This window comes from Sander lucioperca, chromosome 22, assembly GCF_008315115.2.
Source record: "Sander lucioperca isolate FBNREF2018 chromosome 22, SLUC_FBN_1.2, whole genome shotgun sequence".
Lineage (NCBI taxonomy): Eukaryota > Metazoa > Chordata > Actinopteri > Perciformes > Percidae > Sander > Sander lucioperca.
In genome coordinates, this window is record NC_050194.1 from 19,387,699 (window position 1) to 19,402,359 (window position 14,661).

General features: G+C 41.2%; 1 protein-coding gene across 1 annotated transcript in view; it reads left to right on the forward strand.

The window, feature by feature from the left end:
- Positions 1–158: 158 nt before the first annotated feature.
- Positions 159–14,661, forward strand: part of prkcea (protein kinase C, epsilon a) — a 38,640-nt gene continuing 24,137 nt past the window's right edge. Inside the window, exon 1 of the mRNA XM_031315580.2 lies at positions 159–1,378. Coding sequence (XP_031171440.1) covers positions 1,034–1,378 — 345 coding nt within the window. The 5' untranslated portion in view covers positions 159–1,033. The remainder of the gene's footprint in view (positions 1,379–14,661) is intronic.

Consider the following 14,661-nt stretch of genomic DNA (forward strand, 5'->3'; position numbering starts at 1 on the left):
TATTGGCTGTCTGGCCATGACACACACACACACACACACACACACACACACACACACACACACACACACACACACACACACACACACACACACACACACACACACACACACACACACACACACACACACACACACACACACAAAGTCTCTCTTTTCTCTCATCCGGCGCAAGAGACCGGCAGCTCGGGTGACGCGTTTTGCGCATTTCCTGCAGCTCGAGCTCACTCAGATTCAGGAGAGAGAGGGGACGGGAAACAGGGACCGAAAGGAGAAAAAAAACCGAACGGGAGCGAAGCACCGTGATGTATTTGAGGTGCTCGTGAGCCCGAAAAAGACTGCATTGAGGGGGCAAAAAGGCATTGCTTTCCGAGAGTACGCGCAAATATCGCGTTGCTGTGAGGTCGAAACAAGGAGATTATCCCAAAGAAGAGCGATCGAGGGGCTGGAAACGGAGCACCAATCCCGGATGGCTAGGCGCGGCTGCTCGCGCTGTCTCCCACCCTGACCCGGGAGAGACACACAAGACCGTGGGGACGCTCCGGGGCTTCACGTGAACCCAACCGGAGCTCGTTAACCCGCATTCCCCCTCTCTGCTGTTTTATATCTCGGCCTGTTTACGCCGAAACAGGAATCTTGTGTGGCGCACGGGACCGACCATAAACAAACAAGACAGCCGCTCGGGTGGGAGAGTGTTCAGCAAGCGACCTCTGAAGGGTGTGAGTCTGCGTTGTTACTGCGTTTTTTTTTCATCCCATTAGAGATCAGCTGTATTGTAAGCGCGTGTGTCTCTGTTTGTATGTGCGTGTGTAGATAACAGTGTTCAGATATGGCTGTACTAGACTGAGAGTCCAAGGAGCCAGCGGCATTATGGGATGTAGCAGGACTGTGCAGTGACCCCTCTCATTGGAAGGAAACACTTTGTGTACAGGAACAGGCAGACTAGCCTAAACACACACACACACACACACACACACACACACACACACACACACACACACACACACACACATACACATCCCAACCGCCTGCAGCCATGCCTGTGTTCAGTGGCCTGTTGAAGGTGCGAGTGTGTGAGGCAGTGGACCTGAAGCCCACACCATGGGCCCTGCGTCACGCTGTGGGGAAGAGCGGCTCCTTCCTGCTGGACCCTTACCTGGCCCTGAATCTGGATCACACCCGGCTTGGCCAGACCGCCACCAGGACCAAGACCAACAGCCCCGCCTGGCACCAGGAGTTCTGCACTGAGGTTCGTGAGGGAAGGAGTCTGGAACTGTCTGTCTTCCACGATGCACCCATCGGATATGATGACTTTGTGGCCAACTGCACCATCCAGCTGGAGGACCTGCTGCAGAACGGAACCAGGCACTATGAGGACTGGGTATGTGTTTGATCTGTGAATGTTTCAGTGTGTTTTAATTACCCACAGAGCATAGGGGCAGAAGTCCTTGGGTCCGAAAGTCACAGGTATGCATAGGTAAATTTGCACATGTGCTTGTGCAGGTGGAATGAAATTTCATAACAGACTCTAGGCCCTGAAACAAACAGGGCACCAGTTTCAGAAGCATACAGTGTTTGCAACAACCCTGCTGTTACATTGTTTGCATTGCATATTTGATGTGCTTGTGGTTACTTAAAGGCATCAGGCAGAAAATGCACAGTGCACAGTTTGCCCAGTGTCCCCTCGCCACATTATCCAAATATTTTAAGTAAATGATCAACTAAAAGCTAGGGCTGCTTGATTATGGAAAAAGTCATGATTATTTAACACAGATACTCGTTGACTCTTGGAAAGATGTTGCATTTATTGAATAGTGAAACAGGTAAACAAATCAACAGTGAAAACACCTTGAACTGTGAAATTTCCCTTAATACTTTTCCCATTGTACTTTTTGAATTCCCCTTAAAATAAAAAAATATATTCAGATGTTTAAATAGCAATAAATAAGATCAACTGATGTAGTGCACTTTCACAAACTTTTGAAAACAAGTAATAAATAAAATTCAAATAAAAGAAAAAGAAAAATTAACAAGATCAAAGTCAATTTGTGGCATAAATCCGTGTCATTCAGAACACAACAACATAAGAATTTACTTGCAAAATGTAAAGTGCCAAATAATCGTTTTTCGTTGATACATTGTTATTGAGACCGTTATGAGCCGAAATTGAAATCGTGATCAAAATTCGATTAATTGCACAGCCCTACCAAAAGCAAGTTCTTTTTAACTTATTCATCTAGGAAATAGACTAGTTTTTTCATTTGCTGCCTTACAAGATTCATTCATTTACACACATTTCTTCCTGAAGGCTTCCCAGCACAACCACTGCATGGCCAGATCCCCTTTGGGCAGCTCCATTCCTTGCTCATGAATTGGGGTGCACTGATCTGACTTTTTCTCTTCTGGTACAGATTCTGATCCCTTAACTCAGGGTACCTACAGATACTGAGTACAGATCAGATACCGTTGCTGTCTTCTTCCCAAATTTAAAATCTATCTAACAGCGACTTCACTGTGTGTAACTCACTGGGATAAATAAGATAATATTACTCAGAATGAGTGCAACTTGTAGCAGAAACAGTGCATTTTATAATGACAGTAATGAATAAAGAAACTGTATTTAATTGTTAATTCTGGACGATAACCAACCCACCTAATAAGGTCAGTATATCAGGGATGATACATCCCTACCTTTGGGCTCCTCTCTGGTTGTTGTTTATAGCGTCCAGAGCATTTCTCAGTTGTTTGGGCAGTCACAAACATGCTCACCTTACCTCCAATTCAAGATATTCTCTTCAAATGGCAAACCCTTGTTGGATGTCTCTTCACTAGGGCTGGGTATCATTCTAAATTTTCGAAACCAGTAATGATACCAATACCTTGACTTCGATACCGGTTCCTAAACGATACCAATTTTATAAAATCCATTTTACCAAATTGAAATTACAACATTACACATTACGGCACAAATCTTTCTATTTTTTCTTTTTTCAGCTCCTACTACGTAAGCCCTGTCTCTGTGTGTAGAGGAGAGTTTTGTAACGTTAGACAGCAAATCACCAACACTATTAGATCTTGGTAGAAGCATGCTGCAACTAACTGTGTTAACTGTGAACTCAATTGCACATGTCTGTTGTCAAACTGTATGTGCGTCTCTGTGCTGAGACATTGGCTGGTTGTTTATTCAGGTCTAGTTAGGTATTGTCATGTAGAGCTTTTTGTTTTTTTAGTACTTTTATTCTGCAGCTTTACCTCCTATAACTGTGACATAGGAGCTGTTTGGACTTGCATTATATCTGATTTGGGCATCTCAGGTCCAGCATGTAGTCGTTCCTCACATTCCTCCTGCCTCGTTGGACTTGAAGAAGACAAATGACGTGCCCTTATTTTCCCCTTGTAGAGTTACACTTATAAACTGAGCACACAAACAATGTAGATGGTGTTTGAAACTTCGCCACAACCTGGTTCAACGTCTCCAACAAGTTTCCTTTCACTGTATGTTGAGAGATACACATTTATACTTACTATAAAATAGTGGTGGGAAAGACTGAAGTTCCTTTCATTTGTTACGGTTTCTCGTCAGTTATCTCATTTGCGTCGGCCGCCAGGGACTGATGTTGGACTGCAGCATATACAGTATATCTGTATGTAAGGGGATAAAGAGCTGTTTGTTTGGGGTCTGCAAGTTTGGTCTCCAGTTTTAACATGCAATGTGGTTCCACTTCTACACTTTGTTTTATCTTGTCTCGCTTTACATTTTGGGAGCTGAGGACATGCAATTTAAACAAAATACATACAATATACTTGAAGCGTGTTTTAAATATGATTATAAACAGTTGAACAGTAAATGTTTAGCTGTATTATTACAGTATTTTTAGCCTACTATTAATTTTTGTCAAAATGCCATGTTTGTAGCATGGTAATACTGTTTTGAAAACTCTTTATTGCCAGAGTTTTTAATACAGACTCTGTTCTCAGCTGGATTAACATATGATGTAAAACAGAGAGGCAACAAAATCTTCATTGTGGTTTTTACCAAACTCATATTTGATGTCTTAGGAAAGTTTTTTCATTTTTTCAGTTATTACTTTTTATATATATATATTTGTTGTTACTAGACGGTTCATTATGAGGGGTTTAATTGATTTATAGTTATTTAATCCTACACTGTATTAGTGTATACATATAAATAACGCACACACACACACACACACACACACACACACACACACACACACACACACACACACACACACACACACACACCTCGTCCCTCAGCCGTCCAGAGTAAGGTCAGAGCATATGGATCACTCTGTTGATTGACCACATCCCATCGATCAGCCTGCTGGCTCATCAATACATCTGCCTTACAGCAAAACAGTCCCTCCCACTTCCCCTCTGTCCTCCTCCCTTCATAACTCCATTACTCACCACTTCTGCCTCCCATGTCTCCCTCATCCTCCCATCTCCAACAGTGATTCCCCTCATCTTCCTTACTTTCCCCCACCTCCCTCCTGTCTTCATTTAACCACCATCTTCCTCCTTCCTGCCTCGCTGGCATGTGTACCTTACATTCCTCTTTCATCTGCTCCCTCCTGATGCTTCTACTTTCATTTACTCTTCAGTCTCCAGTGACGGATATAGAGTTCAGACTCAATAAGGAAACGGTGGGAAACATAATATAGTAGTTAATAGGTTGTCTGAGTCGGATCAGTCAAGTTTTTTTCTTAAACATTTTACTTATTTGTGTCATAAACTAGTTTCCCACAGCATACTGTACGCTTCAAAATAAGATTGAGAATAAAAAGTGCATTCTTAAACTTTTGCCACCCAGTGTCTTCCTGCAGGATGCTAGCACTATATATAACATTCACGGACTGCTAGTACTGTAATAAGCTGCGTGAATATGAACATGTGATATATTTATTGACCAATTAGACTCTTGTCTTCTCAGTCATTGTGGTCATTTTCAAAGAGAATAACCTGTTATAGAAATAACCAGGGTAACGCAGAGTATACAACTTAAACGTTTACAAAGTGGTAAAGGCTAAAACTTTATGATGTATGATAAATAGGACTAACAATCTGTCAATTATTTCTGTGATGTATGAGTAAACCATTTAGCCCATGACATGTCACAAAAAAGTGTAAAATTCCCATCACAATTTGCTAATGTCCAAGGTGACATATTAAACTTGCTTGTTTTGTCCAAAAACCAAAAAATATTAAATTTACAACCAAATTAAAGCTATAATGAATAGTTTCTTTTTCCCCCTTGAGGAATTTTAAGTAATGACAACAGCGGCGCACCGTCCCCACTCCTCCACGGAGTTGCTAGTATCCAATGTAAAAACAGCTGATAGTGTTAATTAGCTTTGTAGCAACTCATTTGGCAATGGCTTGAATGTTACGCACTAAAACTTTAAAGAAAGAAAAGCAAAAAATTGTCACATTTGATTAGCTGGAAAAAGAGAACGTTTTGGTATTTTTGTTTGATAAATTATTGATAAAAGGATTTCGTTCAGCAAAATTGTCATTTGCCCAATTATCTACTTCTTTCTAGACTGGGTAAACCCAGCCCGATCTGCCGGCGATTTGATGTCGCCCTGCAGCTCAGGCTGGCAAGCTGTACATTTATCTATCCTGCTTCCATTACAATTTTGCGGGGACCAATCACAGACTGGCTTATCCACCTGGCGCGCTATTGGCGGGTTTAACACGATGACGATAGAGAAGCGACCAAGCAGCTTCTTGTTTACATTCAACATGGCGGTCACCGAAGCGCAGGCAGCAACCCGTTGATGCCGCCGTTGCTGCTACGTCACCCGGATCGTTGGTCTGATTGGTTGAAGGACTATCCAATTGCGTACAGAGTCATTTGAGCTTGGTCTGGTGATAACCACACTAACTTGTTTCAGCACTGGTTATGAACTTTGTATAGGCTGGCCAGCAGCATGACTGTAGTGATCGTCTGTCTGTTGGTTTGTCAACCACTTTTGTTCAGATTTAAATATCTCAACAATGGATGGATTGCCATAAAAAATGGTTCAGATATCCACTGTACCACGAGTATGAATCCTAATGGCTTTCGTGATCCCCCGACTATTTCTCTAACGCCACCATGAGATTCACATTTTGGTTTTTCAGTTAAATATCTAAAAAATGATTGGATGGATTGTCATGACATATTTTCAACACGTCAGCTTTTGAAGGATTTTCTTTTTCATCTAGCACCATCTTTGGGTCAACATTTAAATTTGTCCAATACTTTGGTTTATGGCCAACTTCCTGCAAAACTCCTAACATTCCCATCAGCCTCACCTGCTTTGTGCTAATTAACAAATGTTAGCATGCTAACATGTTAAACTAAGATGGGGAACTTGGTAGACATGACACCTGCTAAACATCAGCATGTTAGCATTGTCATTGTGGGCATGTTAGCATTTAGCTCAGTGCAGCCTCACAGAGCCCCTAGCAGCGGTTTCAGAATCAGTGATATCAAATAAAATGTAAATTAATAAAACTTCATATAAGAATAAAATTCCTCAATATGGTCCCAGAAACTCTTATTCAATGTTACACTTCCTTCCACTGAGGCTTGTGTACCTCAGCTCCGTCTTTCTCACTTTCTCCGTCTCCCTTCTGCTGCCTCACTCATCTCATCTCATCCTCCCTCTTGTCTCAGCACTGTTATTCCCATCGACTCCGCTCCCTGTTCCCTTTTGCCTTCCACCACCTCTCCATGATACATCCGTGGACCTGAGCGCTGTGGGCCAGGTTGCTGCTCTGTGCCGCCGGTGAAATATTAACCAGGCTTTGATGTTTATTAATTGTCCCACTCAGTAAATGAGATGCTCTGTGGAGCCCATCCCCATGGCGACAATGACAGCCCGTCCCCTTGGTGACAGCCTCTCACCCACCAGAGACAGAGAGATGGGTAGGTGAGAGTTGGTAAGAACGGTAAAAACAAAGAAGAACAGTGCCTTGGGGGTTCTTTGAGAAATCAGAATAATTTAAAATCAAAGGTAGAGAAACTTAAAAGGTTTCTTTGTGCTGCATGTCCGTTATTTAAGGAAAATTCCATTTTAGCATAATTGTGGAGATTGTGTTTGCAGGCTCTCAGCTAAACACATTGTGTTTATTGGGCCCAACAAGCTTCAGACAAGTTGTGCTCAGTTTACACCACTTATTTGGAGATAAAAAGTCAAAAGTCTCAGCTTCATTAATTAAAAGCTGATACCCTAAATGTCCACTATAATCATTCGGAGTGTCTTCTTAGGTCAATATTGACACAACATACTTTGTATTGATGGAGTTTAGAGCAATATCTGCACTTAATGTAAGATATAAAATAATCCAAATCCTGCTGCCAAATAAGTTAGTTGATGTACATGTTTTCTGTACATGTTACCTTTTAAAGGAACACGCCGACTTATTGGGACTTTGTCTTATTCACCGTATCCTCCAGAGTTAGATAAGTCCATACATACCCTTCTCATCTCCATGCGTGTTGTAACTCTGTCTGACGCCCCCACTGCTAGCCTGGTTAGCACAGATCCTGGAGGTAACCAGCTCCAACTAGCCTACTGCTCCCAATAAGTGACAAAATAACGCCAACGTGTTCCTTTTTACATGTTGTGATTTGTATAGTCACAGCGTGTACAAATAACAAGGTCACATGAGACAGAGCCATCTTCTAACCGTATAGAAACTGGGAACTATATTCTCAGAAAGGCGAAGCACTACTACTTGGGCGGAGTGATTTGCTTGCAGCACCTGAGAAGCCTCGTGGTGAGGAGCAGAGAGTAGCAGTGCTTCACCTTCTGAGAATATAGTTCCCAGTTTGTTAGAAGATGGCTGTGTCTCATGTGACCTTGTTATTTGTACACGCTGTGACAATACAAATCACTACATGTAAATAGGAAAATGTTGGCGTTATTTTGTCACTTATTGGGAGCAGTAGGCTAGATGGAGCCGGTTACCTCCAGGATCTGGGCTAAACTAGGCTAGTGGTGGGGCCGTCAGACAGAGTTACAACACGCACAGAGATGAGAAGGGTATGTATGGACTTATCTAACTCTGGGGGATACGGTGAATAAACTAAAGTCCCAATAAGTCAGCGTGTTCCTTTGACATAAAACACAGTGAGTCTACTTGTAGTGAAATGTGTTATATAAATAAAATTGCTTTCCATTGCCTTTATATAGAGGTGAGCCACATACCACTGTAAACAAAACCGTGTCTGTTCATTCCTGTGGTAACTATGGTATGGCAGTGGCAGAGCAATACACAGGATGATTACAATATTGTTGATTTTACTTTTCACTTCTAAATAAGCTGTTTAGATAAAAGGGTATATTTGGCTGCTGTCACAAATGTTATTGTAATACTGTAGGTAGAATCCCATGTGTCCACAATGCAGCCAGTGAGTAAAATGTAGAATTATGACCAAAGCTAAGAAAAAATATTATTGTACAGAATATTGATATCTTTCTTAACGTAAGCATACCATTAAACATTCACAGTGTACTTGCCCATGCTAAAATTATTTTGGTATATGATTTAGCTAATTACAAAAAAAATTAAACCTTTTTAGAACATTAAAACATGGTCATTAGGAATATATTCTCATGGTTCTGTGTTGGTACCTTGTAACTGAATCATCTGTACAACGCGGACCAAATTCTCTTCAACAAAAGATTGCTTTCCATCATCCGCCATAAGTGGAAAAAAAGGATCCCCAGTATTGTGTCAGCCTTTGCTAGATTTTATGATCCAATTCCTACAGGTGTTATAGAGCTCAACAGTGTGGTTCCGGAATTGAAAATCCCATTCATATTCTGTGTAAGGTTTTTGATTATCAGCCATCATGTCTTAAACATCCAAGGTAGACTCACCACAAGCTACGAAATTGTGAAACGCCTTGTGAAAGTCCATATGTAATAGGCATGGGCCGGTATACGATTCTGACGGTATGATAACCTTCAGCAGAAATATCACGTTTTCACAGTATTGCGGTATTGCAATTACAGCTTTAAAATGTTTTTTTTTGTTATGTCTAGGTAAAAAAAACAATATTTATTTTCCATTGAACACAATGTATTTTATTTTTAAACACACTGCACACTGGCAGGGAGACGGATTACTAAACTGCACTTTCTCTCCTTGACCACTCATAAAAAACAGCTCATACCTTAGGAACGGTATGATGGAAAATGTTTGTGGTTTTGAAACCTTGACTTTTTCAAACCAAGGTATACCTTGAAACTGGTAACTGGCCTTTTCCGTTATATGAAATCAACCATGTTATAAAAAAAAATATATTTTATTTGTAATGTCATGGCGAATTACTACACTACCTACAATCCTAAGCTTAACAGCGATGTCTCTGATTGGTTGTCACTGTTGAGCTCAAATATAAAATACAAAATGGTTAAATTAATGTTATCATCTGCATTTATAACTTCCAGTAGAGATTTTAAATTGGATATAGGCTGGTTTCGTCCACATCATTTCTAGTCTTAAAAACAGTTTTAGCCTTAAAAGTATTTAATTAAGGTTTTTTAAAATGGCATGCCCTGGAGACGGACAGATAGACAGAGAGAAAGTAAGCAGAGAAGGTAGAAATTAAGAAAAGATAGATTGGGGAGGTAAAGGGACATGGAAATACATCGACAGGAAAGAGGAGAAGGCTGTGGAGAAGAGGAAAATAGTGATGAAGGAGAGGGAGTGGAATATGAGGTGTAGAAATAAGCTCTGTCTACACGTAAATATATCAAGCTGGAGGCTGCTAGGAGCTAGGAGCCACACAGCGTTTCCTCACAGGGACACGGAACACGTCAGATGTCAGCCAGCCACTGTTTGACACTTGGCATCAACACACACTCACATGCTCTTACTTACAGCAGCCAGGATTAATGACTGAAGGACTACAATAAGAAGTCACCATTCGTTTAAAAAAAATGTTAAAACAGTTTATTGTTAAGTTAATCAAGCCTTCGGGAGGCTAACATTTGAGCCTACAGTAAAACAACATTGTTTTAGATTATTTCTAGCCTTGTAGTAGTCATTGCAGATATAAGATATTGTGTGACATATCTTTTCATATATTTTGTGATTTGTTAACAAGTGATAGATACAAATAGTGTGAAGCGTCTTTACATTTATCTGAATCACTTATATTAGTGTTAATATTGGATTTGATAAGTGTCACGACGATGTCTTTGTAGCAACTTTCACACTTTTTTATTGACACTTAAGAAATTCCCAACTCTGAATTACAGCTAGGAAGTTGACATGAATGTTTTGGCTGCTCATAATTATGGTGTTTATGATATAAATTGTTAATGTTTGCAATTCGATACCATGGCCAATGTTATGGTCACTGCCTGGTAGATTAAGGTATCGTCAGTAAGATGTCTTGTCAGTGCTGGTTTTTGGAAAAGGGGCCGGCTGCGGCCTGTAGCACCTCACGCCGCCCACCTTTTAGCTCACCAGCTACAGTAGTTCACCAACTATGTCACCAAGCTAGACTATTTTGCAAAGATGAGTGGATGAACTTTGCTGGGCAACCTTCTTATGTGACTGGGCCTTTACTGTATTTTTTGCCATGGAAAGTAAAGTTGAAAATATCATCCCATACCATCATAATGTCATTGTACCTTTGTGTAAGGGACAGCACAGCATTGCCATCCTCAGCCAAGACATGACTCTGGTCATTGAGGTCACAGCCATTGTCATTAGCCCATCCCCTCACCATGGCAAGTTACATGACATCATAGACTCCACCCCTCAGTGACCTGCTGGTTAAGTAGGACAGACTGGATTTAAGATGTGCAGTTGCCACCGTGACAATACACACACACACACACACACACACACACACACACACACACACACACACACACACACACACACACACACACACACACACACAGACAAAAGATGAGCACGGTGCTCTGCCCACTGATGCCAAATCAGGTCAACCTTATGTGTGTGTGTTTATGCTGGAGGGTGTTTAATGCATGTTGTCAGTGAAAGGGAAGAAATGGGATGGATATTTGAGAACTCTGGGACAGCAGGTGAAACTGTTCACCCCCTCTGTCTTTCTGTTACCCAAGGAGTGTGTCTACGACCCTGTTTACATTTGGTTTTAAAATGTGTTTCGGTGATCCGAACACAAGTGGACAGCCAAGACACATCGCCATTCACACCTATCTATGATGTGTCTCCAGCTTTCATTACTGCCTACGTCACTTCCGCTAGAAGGTCAAAGGGCCCCACAGTTTTTCATCCACACTCTCGCCAGTCACGTTAGCTGTTGTGTCGGTACAGCTGGAAATATTGCTGTCAGCAGAATCCAATACACTTCCTTCCATCAGGCAATGCGATGACAATCATGCAACACTTTGTCCAACTCGTTCTAAAATAGGCAAGTTATAAAACGTTGGTGTGCTGTCACCAAAACAACCACCACGTCCAGCATTGATGACGTATTTTTCTGTTACTTCATGTCGGGGATGTATCAGGACGCATTAGCGTTTATACTACAAACTATGTGGTCAAATGCGTCTCGCTAGCTCTTTCCCCCGTTTCCATTGTTTGTGTTTAACAAAGCTAACCAGCTGTTGGTGGTTCCTTCTTATTTAATGGACAGATAGTAGAGACATACAAAGGTCCCACTGATGTAATCTGACTGAGGACTTAGCGGTTACGTGGCATTTTAATTGCTGCATCTTTTTTATTTTCATCAAACAAGATACATTTGTGCTTATATCTGACACAAACTTTTACATCGACCACCAACTCAGGCCTAGAGTTCACACAATCGCAATATGGTTAGAAAATTTACAATTTTCCTCAAATCAATCAGCGCTAGGACAGGGTTTCCTTCTGCAGTTTGAGTCTTCATGAAGTGTGTTTTCATTTGGACAGATCTAACAGCATTGACTGTGATCTACAGAGGCTGCTCAACAGGCCGTCTGCCAGCCCATCTGGATATCACACATTCGTTTTGCATGTGTGTGAGCTCTAAGACGACTGAACAGACAGGATGATTTGATCGGGAATGTCCACTCTCCTAAATCAAATTCTACTCCTGTTTAGTTGACTGGACCATTCAACCCATCACTCGTGGCAGGGGGCGGGGTTTGGTCTAATCTCCCCCAATCTTTCCCCACCACCACCACACAGCTCAGCTCCTCTTACATTATTAGCCGTCTGTGATGTTACATTAAAGATGCATGACTCTCATGCTGTCTCACTCAGCATGGGCCTCCTGTGTGTGTGTGTGTGTGTGTGGAAGGGCAAACACACACATACACAAACACACGTTATTGTGTGAATGCGGTCGAGCTCTCTCAAAGCCGAAATTTGTTGTTTGACAGATGGATGTGGGAGGCTGTCACTGAGACTAAACGCTCCTGAGAGAGCTGTCTGGTTGGACAGAGATAGCGAGCTAGATGGACAGAGAGTGGGAGAGGGTTAGCACAGAATGCAAGCTTTGAGTGGCCTGTCTGCTTGGTTGAGTGCTTCTCTGTGCTGCTGCATATGGTGTGTGTATATGTGTGTGTGTGTGTGTGTTTTCATTCATTCTGTCTGTTTTCATTCTGTCAGAACTGTTCGTCTGTGTGGTGATGGGACGAACACAAGATAGTTAAGCTTGTATGTGTGTTTAACGTTAACCTCCCTCAGAAGTCCATTTTAAAATCCCCAGACACAGACACTCAGCTTCCTGTGTGTGTGTGTGTGTGTGAGAGACACACACACAAAGGGGTGGTAAAGTTCTCCGTCTCCCTGGCTGTATCAGTGTCCTAATTGGACTAACAAGATTAATGAGACGAACTAGATTCTCCAGCTCTCTCTCCTCCCAACTTTTGTTCTCGGGGTGGAGAAACTCAGTGCATGTGTGTGTCTGTACACAGCAGGTTTAATCCAAGTCTTGTTACGGTTCATTTAACAGGGGTGGTGATGTGGATAAAATCTTCTATCATTGTATGTCATTATATTAGTGCTGAAACTATTAGTCAATCCATTACTCTGTTGATAGAAAATAAAACAGCATATTTTGAGGATCAGTTAATGGTTCAAACCACTTATCAGCAAAGATTGTCCCAGTTTTATGTAATTGTAAATTAAATATCTTTTGGTCTTTGGGCATTGGAAAATTATGACATGCCTTTTCACCATGGTCTGACATTTAATAGATATTTCATGATTTTGTACATTTTCTGGAAATGTCATTGAGAAACTATTTGATAAATCAAGGTTCTTCATCATATTAATGCTAAATCCAATATTAATTCACAATGTTACATACAACAGCCCAATACAACCACTGATATTTAAAGCTGCATTGATTGAGTTTGTGTTCACTTGTGTAGGGTAGGGTTTGGTACCATTCACATCTAAACTGGTACCAGTACATGGAATTCAGTACCAGTACCCAACGGTACTAAATTTCTCTCTCTCTCTGTAACTACAAAAATGTACTAAAAACAGATTAAGAATCTCACATACTGTTTTTATCGTACTAAATAGCATGTTGGTAAGGAATTTTAGACGTCAGTGTTGGCTATCGCTGGTAAAAATGCTAAACTAACATCAAGCAAGACAGTGTTAAAAGCCCAGTTACAGTGTACAGTGGGTTTATCAGAGCATTTTCACCAAAAATTCTCTGTGGATTCATCACTAAAACAACACAAGCTACCTTTCCACATATTAATTATTACACATAGTCATTTGATCCATTTAGTATAAAAATATTGATTAGTGCAGCTTTAAGGAAAATGTAGAAATGTATTGTCACATTGCCCAACCCTGACCAGAAATGATTTGAGTTTTTGAAATACTGTATAATTAAACTTATTGGCGCACCTGTGGTTAGACCCGGTACAACCCACAGTCGACTTGATTACATTAAAATGCCCAGGAGTTGTTCATTCAAAATACTACATGTGTATTAGTGTTTGTTTTATCCTGAATTACCTGCTGAAGGGTTGGGTTTATGTAATGACATGTCAGTTCAAATAGAGACAGGTGAGCTTAAAATCATAGAAAGAGAGACGGTAAGTTGACTCTAGTAGAGCTTTCTCACGGCAGACATGTTGACTTGTTGTCAGAGCAGGAAACACAGGTGTAACTATTAATATTAACAATGGTGCTGTGAAGCCAGAATATATAATGCTAAGGTCCTGGAACTGTCTCAACTAGAGGAAAGCAATTTATTTATCCATTATTAATGTTTTATACCTTTTTTTCCCCCACTGAGGACATTTTTAAATAAACACAGGTTTCCATTTAGGTGTCCCAAGTATAAAGCCCAGCTATTGTGAATGCTGGCTCGCTGGCTTGGCTTACTGAGACACCTAAATGGTTATAAGTTACCAGTGTAAAGTTGGTGTGAACCACAATATTTATGTCTAAAGCTGCCCACACATGATCCGTGGTAAAACCGAGAGGTAGGGCGCAGAGCAGATAGGCACAGTGCATCGCTTCTGGAATTGGTTGCTCCTTGAAAGGTGAGCGGCAATTCCGAACAGTGTGTGACGCCATGGTTAGTGCCCCGGCTAGTTGGGCTGCACCGCTCTCCCCATAGAAAAACAATGGAACGGCCAGCGCAGAGCGTTTTTTCCGCAGATCATGTGTAGGCGGCTTAATTAGTTT